The following is a 26,025-nucleotide window of genomic DNA, read 5'->3' as shown; positions in this document are numbered from 1 at the left end:
GGAACAGTTCTGGAAAGGACCTCACAATGATACTGGCGGGGGTACCGGGGAACAGTTCTGGAAAGGACCTCACAATGATACTGGTGGGATATAGGGGAACAGTAATCCTGACGGGGGTAGAGTTGAACAGTTGTGGTCAGGGTCCCCACAATACATACTGACGAGAATACCATGGAAGTTCTTGTAGGAGAGTCATCATTATAAGGCTGATATTAATAAGAGAGTCGTTTGTAGATAGTAAGGAGACTAATGAATTATAAACGAAAATCTCCGAGACAAAAGAAGGTCTTTATTATGTATGCATCTGGAAAAGAAAAGATCATGCCATACTTATATATATATATATATATATATATATATATATATATATATATATATATATATATATATATATATATATATATATATATATACGTTATATACCCAGAAAGTGGTACTATGGCAGATTATTATTCAAACATATTTATCACACATTGTCGAAGAAATTGCTTGTAATTATTGATTTATCGGGTTTTGTATTGTCTAGTTGCCATGCATTCACGTACACCTGTTCCTAGTTATTACCTCCAACAGGCTCGACCGTATTAAAACAATCGATGACGTCAACGCGACGTTGAACTTAAAAATGCTAATGGTCTTAATATTCTGCTAATATAGTGACAAGAAGCCGACATGAACTTGTCAGCGAAACCAGTCCACTAATGTAACAGAAGACGACACCTAGGCCGATTGACGCAGCGCTGCTGGAGGCGTTAATAGACAAGCTGACGTCTTTCAGCAGGTAATAATAAGTGACCAAGCTACGCCATCTTCCTACGTGTGAGACTTCATGGTTTATTTCTCGTCAAGGGAAATAAAAAACAAACTTGGCTCGTTACAAAGATTTTTTAAGACATAAATATTCACTTTCCAGAAGAAAAACAGTAGTCGATGAATATATCAAAAATATAAATTAATATGTATGGCTATTCAGTGGGTGATTGAGTGCGTTGACGCATCTTGGAACAGTTTTTTAGTTACAGTGGCGTGTCGGCGTAATGTAGGTGGGGGGGTGGGGGGGACTAGGGATCATACTAAGACTGAACCTTGGGTCCTCGTATGTCTTAGAGTGAGTGAGTGAGTTTTTACGCCGCTTTTAGCAATATCACGGCGGGGGACACCAGAAATGGGCTTCACACAATGTACCTATGTCGGAATCGAACCCGGGTCTTCGGCGTGACGAGCCAACGCTTTAACCACAAGGCCTCCCGAGCGCCCTCGTACGTCTTAGAAACTCTGTACTGCGAAATGAGTTGCCGGAGACCTCTTGTCCACACGTTCGCTCTCACAGCAGGTCATGTATACACAATAATGTTTTATCTCTAAACGCGTTTGTCACTATAGAGTCACTCCAGCTGGGCGTTCTGGAAAGTGAGTGAGTGAGTTGTGTTTAACGCCGATTTTAACTTTATTCCAATTATATCACGGCGTCTCGGCTTAACGTGGGGGGGAAGCCTGAAGTAATGCAGGTCTTAGATGTGTTCTGGAAAGAATAATAGTTTCGGCTGTTGGCTTAATATGAAATCATAATCATATATATCCTGTTGACAAGCATAAGAACGGGGTTTTTTTTAAGATTAAGTTATACGCTTTCATACCGGTGTGTTAATGTCATGGTAAATCTCCTTCATGTATTTGACAATTCATAGAATACTATGGTTTATAATTTTTTTAAATCCCCGTAGTTTCTTTATTTACTGTTTTGGTCCTTGTTTAACAAAACGATCTTTGTGGAATGGCTTCTTCTAAATGTGTAGAAGGGGTTGGGTGATACCGGGTGTCGTATCAGGATTTACACGATGAAAGCTGATAAATCACAAAATTAACTGACCCTTCATACATAAAGATGGAAGAGACTGGCAACCCTGGCAGGTTTGATTCAAGGCATGCAAAACCCACGTGTTAGCCTGCTAACTCACATTTTCTGATCTAACGTTATCTTTTATGGCCAGACCTATCAGACACTCCCACCACTATGTTAACTCGGCAGATAGTGTATAAATAACACAAACATTTGTTACATTTAGCCCACACAACATTTCAATATACGTCAGCTGTTTGTTCTTCTGCTCAATGTAAGGCTGCTGTGTCGAGGTATTTAGAAAATGTAAGATCCATAATTTCTAATCATGTTTAAACCATTATGATCCCGTCATGCTATTGTTGTTGCAGTTGATTCTGAGCCAGGATTTCACTGGCCATTCGTTCTGGTCAGGTAACACTGACGCAACTATGAGTCATTATGAAAAATTATGGAAAAGTTATACAGCATCCATAACATGGTTTCAGTCGGAGATATCACTCCAGTGTTCCTTTGTTCATTCTACTTCCGATATCAACAGATTCTCATGATTTCTCCATTACGTATTCCATCAGTTTATGATGTGTCAGGTGAGCTAAAACGTCAGGGTGAGATATGCATCCTGTGCTTATTCTCCCGTTTTGTGATTAATAATGCCTTAATAAAATATTCAATTAATTATAGTTTCAGCGACTCCTAAAACAGTAAATACGAAAAGATTGTGTGGAGTAGGTTGTCTAAACAGGCCAAGGTTCGGAAAGACTCAAACGTTTGCTCGAAGAGTCCCTTTAAATATATGTACATGATCTACACAAAGACACCGGCTATCACAATCTCTTCAAGATACTTCAACACATTTAGAACGTCTGGCTCACTCATGAATACACGAGACAATGATTGCTAATGCTTTGGTTCAGTGTGGGCTGGTACTGGTAGAAGCGTGGCCCCTGTCGAGGTCAAGTGAACAGATTCGTCGGTTCCGACTTTGATGACTGGGCGTCTGGAGGCTAGTAATGTTATTGTTCCTTTCCTCGTCCTTTGAAGGTATTCATCATAGAGTTTACACCCATAAAGTCACACAATAGGAACACTACTTTAATTGGAAGAATGCTGCAAGAGAAAAGAAAATTCCGTTTGAGTGAGCAATACAATTCATAGCGGTTTCTCGATCGGGGCCAACAGATGAAACAGAGTTGCCCCAACGTATAACATGTACAATGAGACTTTGATCATGTGACACTGACTGACGGTCTACGCCGACACCTAACTGTTTACAAGTCTACAATGAAAGCTATTATCACAAAGGTTTGTCTGTTGTTGCTTAACGCCGCTCAAGCTTTATGACGGCGAGTTGTCAATAATCGAATCTAGCTCAGTGATTGATATTATGAGTAAAGCCCGCCCAGTCAGTGTGCGATGACATGCAAGCAACCCATTCGAAGAGCCCGACCAACCGTTCCATGAAGGCCTTTTACGACAAGCATTGGTTGCTGAAGACCTATTCTACCCCGGATCTACACTGGTCCAATGTTCGGGGTAGTTGCTAAGAAAAACATGTAATATTGGTAAGTTGTGATATACGTATATACATACCCTTTGAGCCATGCTCTACATACCCTTTGAGCCATGTGATATACATACCCTTTGAGTCATGCTATACATACCCTTTGATCCAAGCTATACATGCCCTTTGAGCCATATGATATACATACCCTTTGAGCCATGCTATACATACCCTTTTAGTCATGTGATATACATACCCTTTGAGCAATACAATATACATACCTTTTGAGCCATGCTATACATACCCCTTGAGCCATGTGATATACATACCCTTTGAGCCCTGCTATACATACCCTTTGAGCCATGCTATACATACCCTTTGAGCCATATGATATACATACCCTTTGAGCCATGTCATATACATGCCCTTTGAGCCATATGACATACATACCAAATTACCCATTGAGCCATGCTATACATACCCTTTTTAGCCATCCAATACATACCCCTTGAGCCATGCAATACATACCCTTTTTAGCCATCCAATACATACCCCTTGAGCCATGCAATACATACCCTTTTTAGCCATGCAATACATACCCCTTGAGCCATGCAATACATACCCTTTTTAGCCATGCAATACATACCCCTTGAGCCATGCAATACATACCCTTTTTAGCCATGCAATACATACCCTTTGAGCCATGCAATACATACTCTTTTTAGCCATCCAATACATACCCCTTGAGCCATGCAACACATACCCTTTGAGCCATGCAATACATACCCTTTGAGCCATGCTATATAACCCTTGAGCCATGCTTTACATACCCTTTGAGCCATGCAATACATACCCCTTGAGCCATGCTATACATACCCCTTGAGCCATGCTATACATACCCCTTGAGCCATGCAATACATACCCTTGGAGCCATGCTATACATACCCCTTGAGCCATGCAATACATACCCTTTGAGCCATACTATACATACCCCTTGAGCCATGCTCTACATACCCTTTGAGCCATGCAATACATACCCTTTGAGCCTTCCTATACTTACCCCTTGAGCCATGACATACATACCCCTTGAGCCATGCTGTACATACCCTTTGAGCCAAGCTATACATACCCCTTGAGCCATGCTATACATACCCTTTGAGCCATGCAATACATACCCTTTTTAGCCAAGCAATACATACCCCTTGAGCCATGCAATACATACCTTTTTTAGCCATGCAATACATACCCCTTGAGCCATACAATACATACCCTTTTTAGCCATCCAATACATACCCCTTGAGCCATGCAATACATACCCCTTGAGCCATGCAATACATACCCTTTTTAGCCATGCAATACATACCCCTTGAGCCATGCAATACATACCCTTTTTAGCCATGCAATACATACCCCTTGAGCCATGCAATACATACCCTTTTTAGCCATGCAATACATACCCTTTGAGCCATGCAATACATACTCTTTTTAGCCATGCAATACATACCCTTTGAGCCATGCAATACATACCCCTTGAGCCATGCAATACATACCCTTTGAGCCAAGCTATACATACCCCTTGAGCCATGCTATACATACCCCTTGAGCCATGCAATACATACCCCTTGAGCCATGCTATACATACCCCTTGAGCCATGCTATACATACCCTTTGAGCCATGCAATACATACCCCTTGAGCCATGCTATACATACCCTTTGAGCCATGCTATAGATACCCCTTGAGCCATGCTATACATACCCCTTGAGCCATGCTATAGATAACCCTTAAGCCATGCAATACATACCCCTAGAGCCATGCTATACATACCCTTTGAGCCATGCTATACATACCCTTTGGGCCATGCTATACATACCCCTTGAGCCATGCAATACATACCCCTTGAGCCATGCTATACATACCCTTTGAGCCATGCAATACATACCCCTTGAGCCATGCTATACATACCCTTTGAGCCATGCAATACATACCCCTTGAGCCATGCTATACATACCCTTTGAGCCATGCAATACATACCCCTTGAGCATGCAATACATACCCTTTGAGCCAAGCTATACATACCCCTTGAGCCATGTTATACATACCCCTTGAGCCATGCTATACATACCCCTTGAGCCATGCAATACATACCCTTTGAGCCATGCAATACATACCCTTTGAGCCATGCAATACATACCCTTTGAGTCATGCAATACATACCCTTTGAGTCATGCAATACATACCCCTTGAGCCATGCAATACATACCCCTTGAGCCATGCTTTACATACCCTTTGAGCCATGCAATACATACCCCTTGAGCCATGCTATACATACCCCTTGAGCCATGCTATACATACCCTTTGAGTCATGCTATACATACCCTTTGAGTCATGCAATACATACCCCTTGAGCCATGCAATACATACCCTTTGAGCGCTATGAAGGCGTAAAGAATCTTGGGGAGGATGACGATGGCGGAGTTACACAACATGGCGTCCATGATGCCGTCCACAACATCGTCGGGGTTCAGTTTGGGCAGGAGGAAGCTGAACCTGCAACAGGTAGGACCATCTCCACTCAGTCGTCAAATGCCAATATACAGAACTGTGCACGAAACATAAATATAGAGGAAGTCCTGATAAAAGCGGATCAAACCAATTCCTGAATACTGTGACGACTTTGAAATGCGGAATCTGGCATTCCATGGAATATTATAACCTATAGTAATAGGAAAGAACCGGGTGTTCTTTAACTTGTTTCAAGTGGTATATATCAATGGTTTTACGACTGAAAAGTAGGTTTATTCAATACTTAACGCAAACAACCGCACACCACGAATCATTTCTGTGTACAGACATATCTGTCTGAAGCCCTCTTTAGTGAGTGAGTATGGTTTTACGCCATTGTCCAGCAATATCACGGCGGGGGACACCAGAATTGGGCTTCGCACATTGTACCAACGTGGGGCGGGTCTCCGGCGAGACGAGCGAACGCTTTAACCACTAGGCTACCCCACCACCCCCTCTTCACACAGACTGCTTCCTTTTTGTATTGGACTTGCACCGCTTCGATAATGCGTAAAGACGGAGTTTCCTCCCGATCTATAGATTTACCACATATTCTCAATGAGCAAATACATAAATGCCTGAGTTGAGCAGAATTAAGTCTCTTTGAGATGCAATGATCCCACGATCGTGGGGTCAAATCACAGTGTATGATCACCATACCGTGGATTTTAACAACACGGTTAACGTCTAAGACATGCATTACTTCGGGCTTCCCTCCCGCCTTAAGCTAGCTGACACACCCTGATATAGCTGAAATACCTTTCCATGCGGCGGTTAACATAACACGTCCACTAACTGTAGTCATAGATTAATGTTTAACATATTCAGGATCGCAAAGTTTATGTTTAACTGTCCATTGATAGTCCCCCATACCATCAGCGGAGCATTTGACGTGGCGGTAGGGTAGCCAAGCGGTTAAAGCGTTTGCTCGTCAGGCCGAAGACTCGGGTTGGATTCCCCACATGAGTACAATGAGTGAAGCACATTTCCGGTGCCTCCGGCTGTTATTGCCGGAATATTGCTCATAAAACATAAATATTAACTCACTCACTGCGCACCTACGCTAAAGTCGTCTCATTCAAATAAAATCTTGGTTCTAGTTACCTGATTTTAACCAGGTCATGGTGACGACAATCCAAGTAGCTCACCTTGACTTGCAGCCATCAAACATGCCGGTATCTATGAGGTAGGGGCAGACTGCTGTGGTATGAACACCCGTCAATCCTGACGACTCCAGTTCGTATTTAAGAGAATCGTCAAACCCTACTGCCGCAAATTTACTTGCGCAATAATCTGCCAAACCGGACACACCAAGTAGTCCCGCGGAGCTTGCGATGTTTACGATGTGGCCGTGGTTCCTGTCCATCATGGAAGGTAGGAACGCTTTCGCCGTCTGAAAAAATAGTTCCGACATAACATGTTTATTTACAGTTTAATGCCACATTCAGCAATATTTCCAAGTACAGTAAAGTACGGTTATAACGAACACAAAGGGACCGCTAATTTTAGTTCGTAATAACCGCAGTTCGTTATAAGCATATATACAGCATATATACAACATATGGCAGGGACTAAAATTAAGTTCGTTGTATAGGTCAGTTCGTAATAAGCGTGTTCGTTATAAACGTAGTTTACTGTATATCATGGTAGCGTGTAATTAACCGGGTCTCGGCCAGACAAACCAGTCACGTGCCGCACCGTCGAGGTACGACGATATGCAATCAACCAAGTCAGCGATCAGTGGACTATTCGTAGCTGCGATATCGCAGCCAGCTACTCCTCCAGTTTTCCTATCGAAAACGACTGGTTTCTAAGACATACGTAAAGTGGGGCAGTACACGTAAAAGCTGATAAGTATACCTATAAGATATCGCAACTAGTCCCTAGAGAATAAATACAAAAATACATGCTACACACATGTCTAGAATGGTTTGGCAAGTCATGATTGCCTCAGCTCTAGGGTCTGTCCAAATCTACAGGGCTAACAGGCGAGATTCTGTTTTTATCAGTTGATTAAGTTCTGTCCACTGGTGTTTACAGCTGATGTGGGTGGCCCACTGATATCTCCAGAACCATCTCTCCCTTGTCTAACTTAATGAATGCCAGTCGTGGGAGCTCTCAATTACACAGTATACTGGGTTTAGGCTTAATGCAGGGGAAGCGTCCCTGCATTAAACATTAACAGATATAATTGCAATGGAATCCAGTAATATAGAAAGGCATTTACTTTTTATTGTGGAAGCTGCCGCGGACCTATTCTTAATACAAATACATACACACATCACGCCGATATCCATATACCCAACGGCTTTGATTTTTTCTGGCAAGTTCTTACCTACGAATTTGCAAAATGAAATAAAAAAAGTGATAGAAAGTTTCAGGATACATAAATTGTTGATTTATTTATTTTACAAGAAATTGATTTTAATCAAAAAGTGTTATTGGCTTAACTCCCTTGGATTGTGACGTATTTGCTCGGAATGCGTGTCACGAACGCTATGATAGCAAAGGTATGACATGTCATACTCAAGCGAGACTATATCAGCCTTGAGCATAACACGTTATCGGGTTCTACATGGGTCAATATGAGAAAATCGACTTTAAAATGTCAAACTTGCAAGTAGATAATAAACGTTTATATATGCTATAAATATTGCAAACACTGGGTGCAGATGAACCTTGAGAAATACTTAAACTCTGTGTAACGCAGGGGCCGCTTAGGAAGCAATTCAAAATGTAATTGGGGATTAAAAAAATAAAACATCAGTCTTGAGACATACCCACACTCCTAAAAAGGTTATTTGTAACATGGTTGACACCCTTAAAGAGATTCTATCTTCAAGCGAATCCTACTTCGCAATTATCAATAAAGCGGGTGGTGTGGCAGAACTTTCGAGCACATCATGTTAACTGGTTTGTTTTATTCAAATGGTTTTAATACCTACGTTGGAGATGTCTTATATTTTCTGGATTAAATATGACGATTTCGGTGTTTTATTTTTTTAAACTGTAAATCCACTGAAAAATTGTTTTTGTAGGATTGAACATTCTCACACCTGTTAACCCACCACTTCTAAACCTAAGTTATTAAGATTTAATCCGACATGGAACTGTTGAACTGTTCCCTAACGCCCCTTGCAGTGTGTCCAGAGTTTCCGGAACTGACCCAGAAGTGCGCCTGAACGTTGACCTGCATTGTCTTCTGAACCATCTCGTCTGGACACTGCATGAACTTCCGGCCAGTCACTATCCCAGCATTGTTCACCAGGATGTCAATATCCCCCATCTCACGCTTCACCTGCAGACAAACAGGCCAAAACAGTTAGATCTAGAACATCCCGGTCTGTTTCAATAAATAAGATAACAGGTCCTGTACATAGTCAAATCTATGTATTTCGAAAAATATGTATTCATATTGTCAGCCTTGCAAGATTGCAAATCTTAGACGTTTACTACTTTTCTGAAATTATAGAGCTGCCATTTCTAGAAACACAATCAATCCGATTCTTCTATTCGAATCCGCGATCATCGGCTTCTGGCACGCCAAAGGGACACAATTCTGCACAGCGAATCACAGCGCCTAAAGCAACCCTTGTCCCAGTTCAAGGTTGACAATCAAATATGGGTAACTGGTTCATCTTGTGAAATAACAAGTTTATCTGGGCGCTATCTCACCAGTGAGCTATCTTTCCCGACTGAAAATGCGCTTAATCAGCTCCTGATATCAGATTTCGATGTTATTGCGCACGGAAAGCAAAATTTTCACTTACTTTTCGTCATCGAGGAAGTCAAAAAGAAGTTCAGTGTCTTTTTGTTCAGTGAAAGTATTTATAATGTATTTCTCCATGATCAATGAATCCATAAAACAGTAAATCCAACCTTCTCGGCTGCCTGGTATATCTGTTTCGCATCCGACAGATCCACTGTGTATGTTTTTACGGTGATTCCGAATCGCTGAACTTCTGCCGCTGTTTCCTCGTTGGCTTCTTTGTTGATATCCCACAGCACCAGACGACAACTACGGTCGGCAAAACGCTTGGCGAGCAGACGACCGATACCACTTCCTGCGGAAACACGGTGAAAACAGAATGCATGCCGAAAACGTTTAATTAAGATTGTCAATATTTAATGACGTACCACTAAATGTTGTTTACGTAAGCACCATTCAACCACCAAACATTGTAAGAACTGCATCGGCGTCGAATGGATAAACTAGTATAGAATGGCGATATAATACATCGGATGATTGAGGGGGTGTGGGTGTGTTGGGGGTCATCTTTTTCATTAATCCTTTTTTACAATTTACATTTACATAGAAAAATAATATGTCGAATGTATTAACAACTATAACAACTAATATGTAATATCACGCTGACCATGCACGGGTCAGCAAGTTCACCGATCTGGCATTGTGCGATTACCATTACGAATATACCCGTGAAGACCCGGGGTAGAATAGGTCTTCAGCAACCAATGCTTGTCATTAGAGCCGGTTATGTTTGTCGGGATCTGGAGGTCATCGTATTCCAATCGTGTAGATCGATGCATGATGTCAGTCACATGGATTGTCTGGTCCAGACTCGATTATTTACAGTCCGCCGTCATATAGCTGGAATATTGCTGAGTGCGGCGTTTAACAACAAACATCACAACATCACTCACGTCGTACATTTCGACAACCTATGTAAGGGCATGCAATATCTCATCAGCGTTTCAGAGATCCAGACTCCCACGGCATGGGCGGATACAGAAGGGGGGGAGTGCGCACCCCCCGACCCCCACCCCCGCCCCCTTTATTTCGAAACAAATCTTTATTTCTGTATAAATTACCACCAAAGTCAATAAATAGATCTTAATTGTGCAACCCCCCTTTTCAAAAAAGCTGTATCCGCTAATGCACGGGGATCCAGGGCCGCCTCCGTAGTCTAGTGGTAGAGCGGCGCCCGGAGAGCGGAAAGTCCGTGGCTCGATCCCCGCTGCGTCATACCAAAAGACGTTAAAAGATGGTACTTGTTGTTACCCTGTCTGGCGCTCGGCATTAAGGGGCTAAAACAAGGAATGGTCGGCTCGGAGTCAGTATACTGTGTCTGAGTGGGGTATTCATGTTAAACTGTGGCATGTTATCTCAGCGGGCTAGCACTATAAATCGGCATCAGTCCGGACTAGTACAAGCAGCCACACACACACGCACACACACACCGCTATATATAAGTGCAATAATCTTGGACGCGACATTAAACCCCTTTTCACCTCACCCCCACGGGGATCCAAGGGAAAATCTGACACGGCTCAGGAACGTAACCCTTCACGCAACCCTGCACAGCTTTAAACGACTAAGCCATTTCGTAAAGTATGATATGACCATAGACGTATCAATGTTACATAACCCACCTGAGCCGGTTATAAGGACAGTTTCCCCCGAAATGTCTTTCCCCTGAATGCTGACAGGGAGGACGGCCAGCACCATCGCCTCCAGCCAAAAGTACAGCAACTTCCCCGTGAGCACTATCACCTCCAATACTAAGGACAACATGGCCGCCACGTCCACCATCTTGTCTTACTTCCCGGTTCGCTCGTATAACTATGCCTCAAGTTGTAAATGTCAAATGTGTCAACCCCTTCCTAGTCGTTGATTGAGCCACTTGTGAAGCGGATTTGTTCAGGGATGCAGTAGTGGAAGTAGTGGTTGTCGTTGATGTAGTATTATCTGGAGATGGAGAAGTGTGTCCGTTAGATCTATGCCAGCGCCTGTAATTCGTGCAGCAGCTGATCACAATATAAAACTTAATTACCAATGTAAAACATGAGATTACTGCCATGTAACATTAAAACAGTGGTTACCTCCCTTGTCAAGGCACGTTCACATCCGTGTCACGGTCAACAGACAGCAGAACGTTCTATCTCAGCGTCAGTACTATATGTTAATGCACGTTGTCCTTACTTGAAACATGGGATTTATAAGAAATGCATTTCTTCTTACAATCATGGGACGTGTTTTCCTACCAACCCTCCAAATCATAGTCAACAAATGACAATCATTAGTTAAAAACAGCACGCTGGCCATCTGACCGCAGTACACCTGTATACACAGACTGGACTTCGACCCGTGGTGCGATTACCTGCTTGCGTCGATGTCGAAACAGAGATAACAAAATATATATATATACTGTAGCAAATTAAAATGCTTAATACGTGGAGCCCCGGTCGAGTGTATGGAATGCGGTCACGTTGTGGAGACTTGGTACACGTTTGCTCACATTGAACAGGGGTCTTGAGTTAATGTTTGAGACAGAATATTTTTTCTGTCAACACTTCAGACAAACATTTTTCTTCTCTGCGTCAGGAGTAGCCAAACAACTGACTCACAACACACTTTTTTAGAACATCAGCTTGTGAAGATAACGGGTTTTGGTGTTAAAACAGGAGGAGACTACATCCACCAACCCGGCAAAGCACCCGAACCCAGTCGTCGGCCCATAAACAACTACGGTTACTATAGCTCGGCAGGAAGGGGTGACACTTGGGAGGTGACACAGACATGGGCCCCTTATCAGATTGAGTAGAAGTCAAACATATAAAGCATTTACGTGCTCGCTGAGGGAAAGATTTCTATATCTAGTGGACTGACTGGGTACCCCAAAAGAGGGTTGGGCAATCGAAGGGCGCTCATTTCCCCATTAATATTTCACCATTTAGGTCTCAAAATTGTGTGGACGTTGGTAATACTATAGTAGGCATGAGGTAGAATCAAAGAAGGAAGAAGGGGCCCTAACTTGAAAACCTGTATCCAATCCCATTCACTTTTTGTGAATAAAAAGTGTTTAAATCAAGTAGAATCCAGATTCATTGTTCAAATTATATTTAAAGGTACAATATCATATTTCCCTGGAATTGAAATGTTGTATCAGGGGGTCTATATGGACTATATGGTCTTTGCATAGTCTACCTGGTTGTATGGTAGCCAGGTTCTATTTTGTAAACAGGCACAGCTATATAACTATGTGATGTTGACAATAAGAATGTCGACCGCATTCGCAAAATGTGACGTCTGAGGGTGACATCTACACAAATATCTCGTTCACTATTCACGGCGTATTCTGATCCTAGGCCTAGGCCTATCCAGGGCGTATCCACGGCCTACCCCAAATGTCAGGAGCTGCAAGGAGGACATTACGCAGGTTATTTGTTGTATACGGCATCTATTTTACTTAAAGAGACGGATTTTCCTGACGACTGATCAAATAATCTATTTTTAGCTGGTAACTCTGCTGGACGGCCCCTTATATGGCACTGGATATGTAACATACAAAATAAATGAGTAGATCAGTCTTATAGTCGGGATTCTTGTCTGAGTGATGCTGAGCACTACATGACAGAGGGGCAAGAAGGTACCCACGTAGTGGAAGGTTTCAGCAATATGGTGGTTCTTCATTTTTTGTAATAAATGTAAACGCGAAAATAGCATCAATGATTACAGCAAAGCAAACGTTCTTTTCCGAATGTTGAGCACGGAAATATTTTAAACACGTGACATGAATCGTCTTATTCTTCTTCTTTTAAAAAAAAGTATATTCAAGACAGAGAAACGTAAATCGGATCAGGACCTAAAACAGCATCTTTTTAAACTAGGATACATCAATAATCAATTAATTAACTCCAAAAAAGTTCATATGCAGTCATGCATATCAATTGGAAAATCGTACAAACACTAAGTTGACATTTTGAAAGTCCGTGTTTCCGATCAGTACAAATAATGGACATACAGAGTAATATTTCTTTGTATACTACTCAAAATAAGACAAAGACAAAGAACACGCGATTCTTTATATATACAACACGAACCTGTTCATTGTGATGATGACATTTTGTTTAAATCTACTTGGTGTATAGTTTGTTTCAACAAACAAGCTGTACCTACTGAGAGGTTGTAAGAGTCAAATTAAGGGTGATTACCGTGCTATGGGTCCGACATACACTATGATGTCCGACGCTGAGACACCACGAGATTCTACAGCGAGGGGTGGTCGTGCAGGTCCTGTTATCACATATGCTGGTTATAATCAGCGGTATAAATCTATACTCGTGTGATTCATATTCACTGACTGGCGTGTGAATACACGTGACTGGAATATATACTGCCCACTGAAGAAATGTAGCAGTTCCGTGACAGTTTTTTAAATGTTATTTTTCAGGGAAGAAATGTGTTTGCAAACCAATGAATGAATGAGTGCATTTGTGAGAGAAATGCAGTGACCTATGTACCTAGACAGGAAACAAGTGGACATTTATTTCACGTTACACTATTGATAATGTCTGATATAAAAACGGAGAGGGCCACAATAAATGGATTTTGAAGCATTATCATGAATGAAAAAACACCGACCAAACCACGCCACTGAAGTAAGTGAGTATGGTTTTACGCCGCTTTTATTCCAGCAATTTCACGGCGGGGGACACCAGAAATGGGCTTCACACATTCTACCCATGTCGGGAATCGAACCCAGGTCTTCGGCAAGACGAGCGAACGCTTTAACCACTAGGCGACCCGACCGCCCCAATGCCACTGAAAGATGACCAAAACACAATGTGAGTGGACACAATCCTGTCTGTAGCAAAGGCTGTTCATTTGTCACGTGTTTGCCCCGGGTCCGACTTTCTGCATGCTATGTTAGAAGCACCATGGAGTTAGTGAGTTTGGTTTAACGCCGGAAAAGTAGTTTAGTTATATAGTTTCAGCTGGCTTGAAATCTAATTCATAATGGAGGAAATACCGAAGTGATGCAGGTCTTCGACGTTTACCACTTTGGTGAAACCAACGAGCAAGGTTATGATGTCATAAAAAGAAAACTCAGGGATTCGAACCCACTATCTCAGGATTATGGTAGGCCTAAGGGACGCAACTTCACGCAGCCAGTTGCGAAACATTTGGGGACTGGTACATGTCTTCCAGTGAGTGAGTACGTCAATTAATAATATAGCAAAGTGGGCACGCAGCAGGGTTTACCTTCAATGAGACTCAAACCGGGCGTAGGCGAAACAACCAGATGTAATTACCACAGGACTACCGCATTGAAGAAAGTATGAGTGCACGGAGTGAGCCTATTCGCCACTGTCTTACTTACTTACTTACTTTGTAGATTTAACGTGCGCTTTCCGACTGATGCGTATTTCGCACACGGGCCCGGCCAGGCCATTTAATGTGTTTCCGAAAGGGGCGAAAGTGGTGTGTGCAACCCAAGAGGGGGCTTTAGGGGTTGCTTATATAGAATTTGGGAATTTTGAGATTTGGAATAGATGCCGATGGGGTAAGGGAGGAGAACTAAGGGAGCTGGGTATGGTGGATTTTTGTGTGTTTATGTAATTTTGATTTGGTGGATTATAGTGTTTTTAGATGCGTTTTATTAGTTCCGTTTTGATTAAGAATACGCCTAAGGCCTTGAAGTTTTCTAGTTTATTTTGTGGGTTTAGTATTGCTTCTAGAGTGAGAGCCTGGTTTAGATTGAGGGTGGTTTGTAATGCGGTTCGATGTGTTAGGTAGTGTGTGCAGTAGATGAGTGCGTGTTCTGGGGTTTCTAGTTGTTTGCAGTGTGGGCAGTTACCTGTAGTATGTTTTTTTATTTTTTTTAGGTGGTTATTTAGGTTGGTGTGTCCTGTTTGGAGTTTAGTGATTACTCTGTCGATTTTTTTTGATGGATGGTGAATTTTTGGTTTGGTTAGTGGTTTGCTGAGTACTTTTTTGATTTGGCTATTTGAGTTTAGATATAGGTTATGCCATTTTTTGGTGATTTTTTGCTTATTTACACTTTTAATTTCTGATTTTGAGATGGGTAAGTTTAAGCTTATTTCTGGGATTTTGAGGGATAGTTTAGCTGCCTTATCGGCGTTTTCATTACCGTATATTCCTACGTGGGCGGGTATCCACAAGAAAGTTATTTGTTTGCCTGCGTTAGTTAGGTCGTTGGAGCTTTTAAGTATTAGATTTATTAATTTAGGTCGGTTTTTGGTATTTTTGTTTTTGAGGGCTTGCAGTCCACTTAGGGAGTCGGTAAGTATTAGGATTTTATTGTGGTTTTTGGATTCTTGACTATGGAGGGCTGAGGCCATGCCCATTAGTTCTGCCGTGAATATTGATTGGTTGTTTGGGAGTCGGAAGGATTGTGTAGTTTTAGTTGGTTGTGTGGTATGGACTCCGAAACCTGTGTGTTTGGAGGTCGGATCTGAAGATCCGTCCGTGTAAATGTGACACCAATTTGGCCAATTTTCGTGTATGTATGCTAGTGTGGTGGTTTTAGCTATGTTTGGGTCGGTTTGTTTATTTATTTGGCTAGCTAGTGTTGTGTCTATTTTGGGTATTTTAAGTTTAGGGGTGAAGATATTTGATTGTTTGCAGTTTTGTTTAAGATTTTTAATTTGGTGTTCATTTAGGTAGTTTGTTATTCTTTGAGATATTGGGGTAAGTAAGGGGTGTTTACGAGCTAGAGCTTGGTTTTTGGGGCTGATATTTTGGTTTATTAGGTTTTGGATGAGAGGGTTTGATTGGGATGCGGCCCAGAAATTTAAGCTTAGCTGTTCCCTGCGTAGACTTAGTGGCATTTCTCCTGTTAAGGCCTGGAGTGAAGTGTAGGAGGTGCCATGTTGGGTGCGTGTAATTAGTTTGAGAGCCTGATATTGTATTGAGTCAAGTTTTTTAGATAGAGAGTTGTTTAGGGTGTTGTATATGGCGCAGCCGTAGTCTAGTTTTGATCTAATTAGTGATATGTAGAGTGAGAGGAGGGTATCTTTGGAGGCTCCCCAGTTTGAGCCAGTGAGGCATCTTAGGGTGTTTAGGTCTTTACTGCATTTAGTTGTTAGGTTTTGGATGTGAGCATCCCAGGTGAGATGTTGATCGAAGATAAGTCCTAAGAATTTGGTTTGTTTTTGAAATTTGATTGTTTGGTTGTTTAGCTGGAGAATTGGGGAGGCGGGTTTCATGTTTTTATGTTTGAATACTATTCCTGTTGTTTTTTCTGAGTTAAGGGAGAAGCCCCATTTGTCAGCCCATTGTTGTATTTTATTAAGAGATTTTTGGAGTAAATTTTGGGCCATATTAATACTTTTTGTGCGGATCCAGAGGGCTCCATCATCCGCGAATTTGGATGTGTTTACTTTAGGTGATAGGCCCTCGAAGAGATCGTTTATCATTATATTAAAGAGTGTGGGGCTGAGGATACTGCCCTGGGGAGTGCCATTTTCTAGGGGACACTGGTCCGATAGAGTATGGTCTATCCCCACTGTTATTTTACGTTCGTTTAGAAAGTCCTGAATGTAGTTTATTATTTGTCCTTTTAGTCCTATTTTTTTAAGTTTTTGTATTAGCCCGTTGTGCCAAACCATGTCGAATGCTTTGGAGAAATCCAGAAAGATGCCTGTTGTGTATTGTTTGTTGAGTTGTCCCGTCTTTATGTCCTGTTCTAGTCGGGCGAGATTATCTAAGGTTGAGCGGCCAGGAGTGAAACCGCTTTGATCTGTGTTTATGATGTTATTTTGAGTTAAGTAGTGTTGTAGTCTATTTTTGGCCATAGATTCCATTACTTTACATAGGTTTGAGGTTAGGGATATTGGTCTATAAGAATTTGCCTGGTTAGTTGGTTTATCGGGTTTAGGGATAGGGATGACTAGTGCCTGTTTCCAGGGAGTTGGTACCTGTCCGTTTTGATAGATTAGGTTATATAGTTTAAGTAGTGCCTGGAGTAGGTTGGGGGGGAGTTTTTTGATTATTTGGTAGGATGTTAGGTCTAGTCCTGGGGCAGTTCCCTTTTTCCTATTTTGGAGTACGTACTGGAGTTCTTCCATTGAGTAAGGTTGGTTTATTTCGAGGTTATCATTATTTGGTTCTTTAGTAGGTTTGGCTTCTGCTTTAAGTTTTTGTTGGAATTTTTCGCTGAAGTTATTGTTGCTGCTTATGGCCGAGAAGTGGTTTGCTAGGTTATTTGCCTTTTCGGTAGGGTTGGTTGAATTGTTTATGTTGGGTGTTTTTTTGTGACGTTTTAAGCCTCTAATGGCGTGGATTTTTCGCCAGACTGTTCTGGCATCTGTACGATTATTTACTCCTTCACAAAATAATTTCCAATCTTTGGTTTTAGCTATTTTGACTAGTTTTTGGACCTTGTGGTTTAGTTCGTGAGCTACCGTTATATGGTTATGGTCGCGTTTGGCTCTATTGAAGGCTGTTTTACGTTTGCGTCTAGTTTGTTCTATTTCCTCGTTCCACCATGGTACCGAGGGTTTGCCTACGTTATTTGTTTTATAAGGTATTGATGCTTTGGCTGCGTTAATTATGTAGTCTGTTAGGTTTTTTCAGTAGATTTCTGGGTCCTTATTTTCTAGTTTGGTTAGGTTGGCTTGGTTGCAGATATCCTGAAATTTGTCCCAGTTAGCTTGGTTATAGTTGAATTTTGGTTCTAGGTTTTCTGTTTGGGTAGGAACGTTTGTATTGCCTATGGTAATGTTTATAGGGAAGTGGTCACTACCTAGTGGGGCGTCGTGAACTTCCCATTGAGTACTTTGGGCCAGATCTGGGGTGCATATGGTTAGGTCGATAGCCGACATTTTATGGTTTTTCTTATCGTATCTAGTTGGTTGGTTATTGTTTAGGAGTACAAGGTTATTTGTTTCTATCCATTCAGAGATTAGTTTGCCATGATTATCTATTTTTTCATCTATGCTCCAGGTGGGGTGGTGAGCGTTAAAGTCTCCTAGGAATATAGTTGATTTATTGCTTATTTGCAGTAATTTGTTTAGGTCCTCAGCTTGAATTTTTTGTTCTGCCCAGTGGTATACGTTAATGATGTTTATTTTTTGGTTTTTGAGAGTTATTTGGATGCCGTTTGCTTCTAGGTTTGGTGTGTTTATTTTGATTTCTTCATAGTTAATGTCTTCTCTGATTAGTATTATTAATCCTCCTGCGGCTCTAGCGGTTTTAGGTTTGGCTCGGTCTGTTCTAACTGAGTTGTAGTTTGGTAGAGTAAATTTAGATTTTTTTGAGAATTTGGTTTCTTGGATACAGGCAATGTGCGGACCCTTATCTTGTTTAAATTTTGCTTTTAGTTCGTGGCCGTGGGAATTTAGTCCATTGGCATTCCACTGAAATATGTTTAGGCCTTCCATTATTTGGGCTTTTAGTGTTTGGAGGTTGGGTTTTTACTTGGTTGAGGTAGGGCTAACTAATTCGAGGCCTATGCTGAAGAATTCGAAGGTAAGGGTTGTCAGTTTAAGCTTATTTGCTACGGTATAGAAAGCTTTAGTGCTAGCGTTTGGGTTTATTTCCTTTAGCATGTATGCGAGAAGGATGGTTAAGTTGTTTAGTTTGTTGTTTGACATTTGCTGAGGCCTGTGTTTAAAGGTTTTGGTTTTTTGGGGGGTTGAGAGAGTTATTTCGTTTATGTCTTCCTCGGTTGTGCATTCATATTCTTCTGTGTTGTTAAGTTTAGTTTCCTCACATTCCATGGGGGTGGTTTGCGTGCGTGCTTGTGTTTGTGGTCTGGATGTGGTTTCCTTACTGTCTAGGTTTTCGGGTTGTGATTGCTTGGGATCGGTTGTTGTTGCCATAGCGGCTGTGGTTTGTATGGTGCCGGGTTGGGTTGTGGCGGGCGTATTGTTGCTTGTTTTGCGTGCAGGTGTGGATGTTGTGAATGTGCTAGTGGAGGGTTGTGGGATGGACGTGTGGTGGATGTGTGTTTTGGGTGCTGGATGTACTCTTTGCAGGATGCCATCCCATGCCGAGTTTAAGTGTGGGGTGTTGTTTGGTTGTGGTGTGGGTAGCAGAGGTTGTTTTGTATGCTGTGCTTGTCTTTTTGTTTGGAGTTTGGCCGTGTCGATATTGATGTGTTTGTTGGCCTGTTGTGTGAGGGTGTGTCTATGAGGGCAGTTGTTGGATAGTGAGGAATGTTGTATGCTTTTACAGTGTATGCACCAGGGTGTGCATGTCCCTGGGCAGTCAGTTTGGGCGCATTTCCTGCATTTAGTTTTTTGGAATTTACATTCATTGGCTGTGTGGTTGTATTGGAGACAGTTAGAGCATTGTTTAACTTGTTTTATGTATGGTTTGACTTCTAATTTAGTGGTTGCTCCGAAGGAGATAAATTTAGGTGCTTCTGGATATTTAGCTGATTTTTGGAAATTGATTATGACTATTGGTGTGTTTGAGATTTTACCGTTTCTATTTGAAGTTATTCTTCGGGTGCTAGTTATTTTAGGTTGGGGGTACATATCTTGGTTATCGTTAGCGTCTTGTGCGTACATGTCTAAGTCTTCGTTGTTTTCTTTAGGATTTACTCTGATTACGCCCCTAGTGAATAGCTGCCAGTTTGGGGTTTGATGGGTTACTGTGTATTGGAAGATTTGGGTGATTTTTTTGGCTGCGTTTAGGGAGTCCTGGTCTGGGAAAATTATTTGGAAACCTTTGTTAGCCTCTTTAATTTTGTCGAAGTGAATTTTGTGCTGTTTGAACCAGATTCCTACTTTATTGGCTGTGAGACTTTTAGAAAGGACGTTTATGGGGCCTGTAGCGCAAAAGTAAAGGGCGAATGTGGTGATGATGGATGCGGGCGACATGTTTGGTGGTGGTTGTGTGTTGGAACTGTCCAGCTTCCTTTTTTTGGTGTTTGTTGTGGGGATCGGCGATACGGCTGTTTTGGTGGGTGAAGCTACTGGTGATTTGGAGCCGAAACCGTCAGGTATGAGTGGGATGGATGTCCTCCCGGAAGTGTTGTGGGCTTCCGAAGGTGTGGGTGATTCTGTTTGGTGGATGTCTGCCTGGGTAGTGTTGCGGGAGTCGGACATGTTTTGCGGCTAGTGGGGTGAGGTGAGTGGATGTGGTGAGTGGGTTTGTGTGGAGTGAGTTGGTAGTGAGAGTGTGTTTTTAGGGAGTAGGTGGTGGGTACTGGTTGAGCAGGTTTGTTGAGATGTGTTTAGGTTTTTGAGATTGTTATTTAGGGGTTGTGGATTATCCTATTGTTTACCTATGAGGATTTTTAGTGTTTTTGTGGATTTGCGGGCTTGGGTGTGAGTAGATTTAAGAGAGAATGTGGGTGTGTGTTTTGATAATAACCTCCTCTGCTGGCTATCAGTGAAACTGTGCTGGCTTGGGAGGCTTTGCTGGGTAAGGTTGGCTTGGTGGCTGGTTGGCTTGGGTGGCTTGGTAGGCTGGAGAGGTGTTGCTAGCTTGGAGTACAAACTGCGACTGTCAGCTGTTTCCAACGATATCATGGCGTCCAGTAAATAATCGATTCTGGTCCAGCCAAACCAATGACCAACTGCAACGTCACATGTCGTCTAGATACGGTGACACACAATCAGACCAGTGTCTACCGTCCCACGCCGTCTGGTGACACACAGACCAGTGTCTACCGTCCCACGCCGTCTGGATACGGTGACACAAAGACCAGTGCCTACCGTCCCACGCCGTCTGGTGACACACAGACCAGTGTCTACCGTCCCACGCCGTCTGGATACGGTGACACAAAGACCAGTGCCTACCGTCCCACGCCGTCTGGTGACATACAGACCAGTGTCTACCGTCCCACGCCGTCTGGATACGGTGAAGCACAATCAAATCTGTTCCTATCACCCACTGCATTTTTTTCCAAAATAACTGAATCAAGAAATGAATATAAGTATTTCAGTCGAGGGACACACAACCCAACATGGACCCAATAGAACTTTGCCAGCGGGATTGGCCATTGATACTAACTGTCATTGTCATGGTTATTAATGATGTGTGTGCAAGTCTTACTTCCCTCTGTCATTTCATCTTACAAAAAGAGTTGAATTGTCTTTGGCTTTTTTTACGTCAGCTGTCATGAGAATGTTTTGGTTTTATTTATATCATATGAACTAAAAACGTGTTAGAGCGGACTTTCGTTATTAACATTGCAGTGAAAGTGAATCATGCCATGTCTTCCCGGTTAAGTTATGGCCCGGCCTTGTGTTAATAACATATATTGAGAGAGCCTTCTTTACATAGTATATATAGCGAGATTGCCTTTTCTTCTGCATATTGTTACAGAGCTTTATGTATACTGCCTATGTAGTGAGAGGGCCTTCTGTATATTGTACATATAGTTAGAGAGCCTTATGTATACCGTATATACAGAGCATTATAGTATGTATATACGGTATATATAGTTAGAGAGCCATATAGTATGCATGACACACTGATCGACAAAAGCATTGTCGTCATTGTCAGCATTAATTCAGTTCAGTCATTGCACATGTTTAGCCACAAGGGCACGTCATGGTCAGTACCTGGTCACATCACCTCTTGCAGCTGTCACTGCTCGACACCTCCTTGGCACAGATTGCACAAGTCGTCGGATTTTTTCGTGGGGAATTCTTCGACATTCCTCCTGTAAGGATCAAGTTCGCCCCCAAACGTTCAATCGAGATTAGGCGATTTGGACGGCCGTGGAAGGACATTGATGTTCTCATTAACAAGGAAATTAACTGTTGCACGTGCTGTGTGGGGCCGAGCGTTGTCATGTTGGAACAGCTCCATCTGGCGGTCCAAAGTCGGGAGGAGGTGAGGACGCAAAATTTGGTCTATGTATCAGTTTGCTGTAAGTTTGCTGTAAGATTGCCCTGGACAACCACTAACTGTGATCTACTCGTGTTAGGTATGGCTCCCCACACCATGACACTCCCTCCACCAAATCGATCCACCTGTCGAATTAGTCGAATTAGTGCAGGTATATCGATCCCATAGTCGAGATATGGTGCTTTGGTGAACGTTGAAGTGTCTTGCAACAGCAGACTGGGACTCCCCTGCTTCCAAACGTCCAATGGCGATATTTCGGTCAGCTGCAGTTAATCTTGGCATTTTTCGATCTCCGTTCACGTCAGAAAATTCGTAATGAACTGATAAATTTTGTACGGTCTTTTATAGTCAGTGCCTCTACTCTTGTTTCCAACATTTAGCGCGTGCATTGAGCTGAAACTCTTTTTGAAAGCAATGTCCGTGCATCCTTCGCATTTTTGCTGATAAACGTACAAAAAAACCATTTTGAGATGCACAACAAACATGACATGATAAACGGGAATCAAACATAAGAATTGTCTTTATGACGATTGCTGGAAAAAAATCTAATTGGAATTCTTAAAACACCTATGCTTTTCCTTTTTTGAAGAGTGTTTAACTATTGTATATACAGTGAGAGAGCAATATAGTGTGTACATATACGGTATATACAGTGTGAGAGCCTTATATTTTGTATACGGTACATATATCGCGAGTGCGTTGGATTGAACGCGCTTACGCCGCCGTATATACGTATACTGTAATCATGGTGAGAGATCCTTATTTTACGTATACAGTAATTAAAGTGCGAGAGTCTCATATTATATATACGGTATATATAGTGAGAGAGACATATATTACGCATACGGTATTTATAGTGCATATCGTCCGGGTTTTATTACACTGGCACTTGTGTAACCTGCCATAATGTTTACAGAGTCATCGCTAGTGGTGCAATCTCTCCCAGTACCAGACGAGGGTTTCCAAACAGCAGAAAAAATGATATTGTATAGGTCATACTCACGTTGGGCGTATGTTGCAGAGTTAAGGCGGGGATGGTCAAAGATCAATCTGGGGACGCGCTCTCTTCTCATTACGGTCGACGGTACTATACACATGTATGTTGAGTATGATCCCAACTAGATTCGGGATTAGATGGTTATCAGACCGGTTTTATATTTGCTCATGGTATCAACCATTGGTGTGACAGGGCTACACAAATCTGTCGTGGGTGCATTGTTGCTGATTGTACATTCAATTACTCATACACCGGTGAATCAGGTCCGGACTGTCCTTTTTTCCCATACCACACAATCGGGACTTCTCAGTCGTAAGAAACGGGACTTGACGCAGGCACAGCAATCAATATATATCACAAATAAGAAGCAAATTCTGAGTTATATGATTTGCTGTTTTTCAAAATGCTAAACCGCGGAAACGGAAACGGACCGAGTAAACTAAAGGGAGATAACTACGTCTGTGGCAATTTGTATGGTGGAGTGCTTCTTTGCCTTTAATTATAATAAAACAAATTGTAATATCAGGGATTTCGTGCAGTTTGGCCAACATTTACACCAAGAAATGTAATAAGTCAATGGCAAAAGTCAGTAAGTTAAATAGACAAAAATCACGGATGCAGTAAAATTTCAAAGTCAAATCAGTACTTTTTAAAAATCGGGCATAGCTTCCGCGCACCAGGCTTCTCGCCGGGTCAGGGGGCAATACAGCCATAAATTTCACCCCCATCCCCCAGACACGGACAACTGTCACAAGCGTGCAATGTCTGACCCTTTCCCCATGTTGAAGCAAATTGAAAAAAATATCACCTTGTACTTACTTACCTTTTTTTGAAAAAAATCAAAACTCCATTGCAAACATAAGACATTAATACAACATATATTCCCGTGTTATAGGTATTCGGACGCTGAAGAAACATTCATTGTTTTCTCGCTAATCACATTAACAACTGTAAAACATCTCATTAACGTATAGGCTAAAAGACAGCTGTATTATGAAAACAAGCCATCATCTTAGTATTTACAATTTCTGTGTGGTGCCATACCCCACCGCAAAGTGCAAGTACTCGTGATAGATAACATATGATGTCCGAAAACCTATGTTGCTGAAAGCTCTGATCGAAAACAGGACAATCCTCGACGGTTGTCCGGTTTTCGATTATATTTTCGGAGTGTTTTTTATATATTTTCACGCGGAAAATGATTTCAATCCATGCTTCAATTGTTATCATTTCATACTCCGAACCCCCATGGGATTCTGGGTCAGTATGTCTCCAGTAACCATACGTGTCTAACGAGGCGACTAAATGGATCGTGTGGTCAGCATGTACGAATATTCCCGAGGTAAGGGCGTTAAAAGTCCAGTTTCAGCTCTTGCCGAACTAGGATGGAATTTTCTGGGATCGATCGAAACGCCACCAGTGGCTATTACAGGTTATGTCCCTTCTATGTCCCACCCAACTGACCAATCCGATTCCGCTTTTCGTATCACTTGCACTTGCTTCAAACAAAATGGCGGCGCTGTCAAGACGATCTGATCGATAATCATGATCTATAATGTAATAAAACGGGTCTTACCTCGCGAAGTGCATCAAATCACTGAGTACCTTCATTAAAAACATGAGAAGATTTGCAAAATATCTGTCGACACCCATTTAGCGGTGCATATGCTTTGCAAATCCTGCAGTCCACCGATATCTGCACTTTGAAATCCATGTTGTTTCATGTTTGCGAACGGATGTGTAGCTCGTCAAGCGATTTGGATAGGACTGTGCAAGGACTCGTAAGTCCAGCCAATATGTAACTCCTGAATTCCAGCCTAGTTTTTATTTGCAATATATTTGACACGAGGCGTGAGGGGTAGATAATTAACCTTTCAACTATTACTATTGTGATTGTGGCAACATGCGTTTCACAACGCTGTTATTTGAGTAAGCGAGTATAACGCCGTTTTGAACAGTTATATCACGGCAAGTCAGCTTGTTGGTGGCTAGCCCGAAGTAAAACTCATGGTGCCGATGTTGAAATACCAACTTAAACAATCTGGTGGAAACTTAGAACATACGATCAAATGTTTCTGGCACGCCCAACACACAACTCTACACAAGGTCGTCCGACCCTTAAAACAGATGAGATCATAAATGCAATACCTCATTGTTGTTGCACCTTCCTGAAGTGAGACTGATGATACATACTAAAGATATTTGAAACTGATAACTTCTACAAACGTTATATAAATTTAATAACATGCAAAGAGTCCTTCAGGTATTTTAAACAATGGCTATTTGCAACAATGTTTATTATTATAAATGCGTGTATATGTTCACGTAATTTACTGGTATCTTGATCGAATGCTTAAATTGAATATTTGAAATCGGCCATTTCCATAAGTTTTGGTGTAATGTTAGAGTGAGTGAGTTGGGTATAACACCGTTTTCAACAGTATTCCAGTTATATCCTGGCGTGTCAGCATAATGTCGGTAGGAAAGCCCGAAGTGATGCAGGTCTCGGACGTTTACCACTTCGGTGAAACCCACGAGCACGGGTAT

The 26,025-nt window shown here is 41.9% G+C and overlaps 1 protein-coding gene across 2 annotated transcripts; it reads right to left on the bottom strand.

Annotated features, from left to right (window-relative positions):
* Window positions 1-423: 423 nt before the first annotated feature.
* Window positions 424-23,565, bottom strand: LOC139463735 (epidermal retinol dehydrogenase 2-like). Of its 2 annotated transcripts, none has more exons than XM_071244990.1 (7): window positions 23,485-23,565; window positions 11,300-11,615; window positions 9,788-9,972; window positions 9,075-9,206; window positions 7,057-7,301; window positions 5,768-5,893; window positions 424-2,950 (listed from the first exon to the last, which is right to left on the bottom strand). In XM_071244990.1, exons 2-7 carry the CDS (start codon window positions 11,457-11,459, stop codon window positions 2,857-2,859), a joined length of 942 nt encoding a protein of 313 aa, XP_071101091.1. In that variant the 5' UTR covers window positions 11,460-11,615; window positions 23,485-23,565; the 3' UTR covers window positions 424-2,856. The 2 variants fall into 2 exon arrangements, with proteins under 2 accessions (XP_071101091.1, XP_071101100.1); XM_071244999.1 differs by lacking the exon at window positions 23,485-23,565 and adding an exon at window positions 11,750-11,839.
* Window positions 23,566-26,025: the final 2,460 nt, after the last annotated feature.

The sequence above is a fragment of the Haliotis cracherodii genome, unplaced genomic scaffold (assembly GCF_022045235.1).
Source record: "Haliotis cracherodii isolate W230 unplaced genomic scaffold, xgHalCrac1.p SCAF_1, whole genome shotgun sequence".
Taxonomy (NCBI): Eukaryota; Metazoa; Mollusca; class Gastropoda; order Lepetellida; family Haliotidae; genus Haliotis; species Haliotis cracherodii.
The sequence above is the reverse complement of the archived record's forward strand: the minus strand, read 5'-3'. Positions and strand labels throughout refer to the sequence as shown.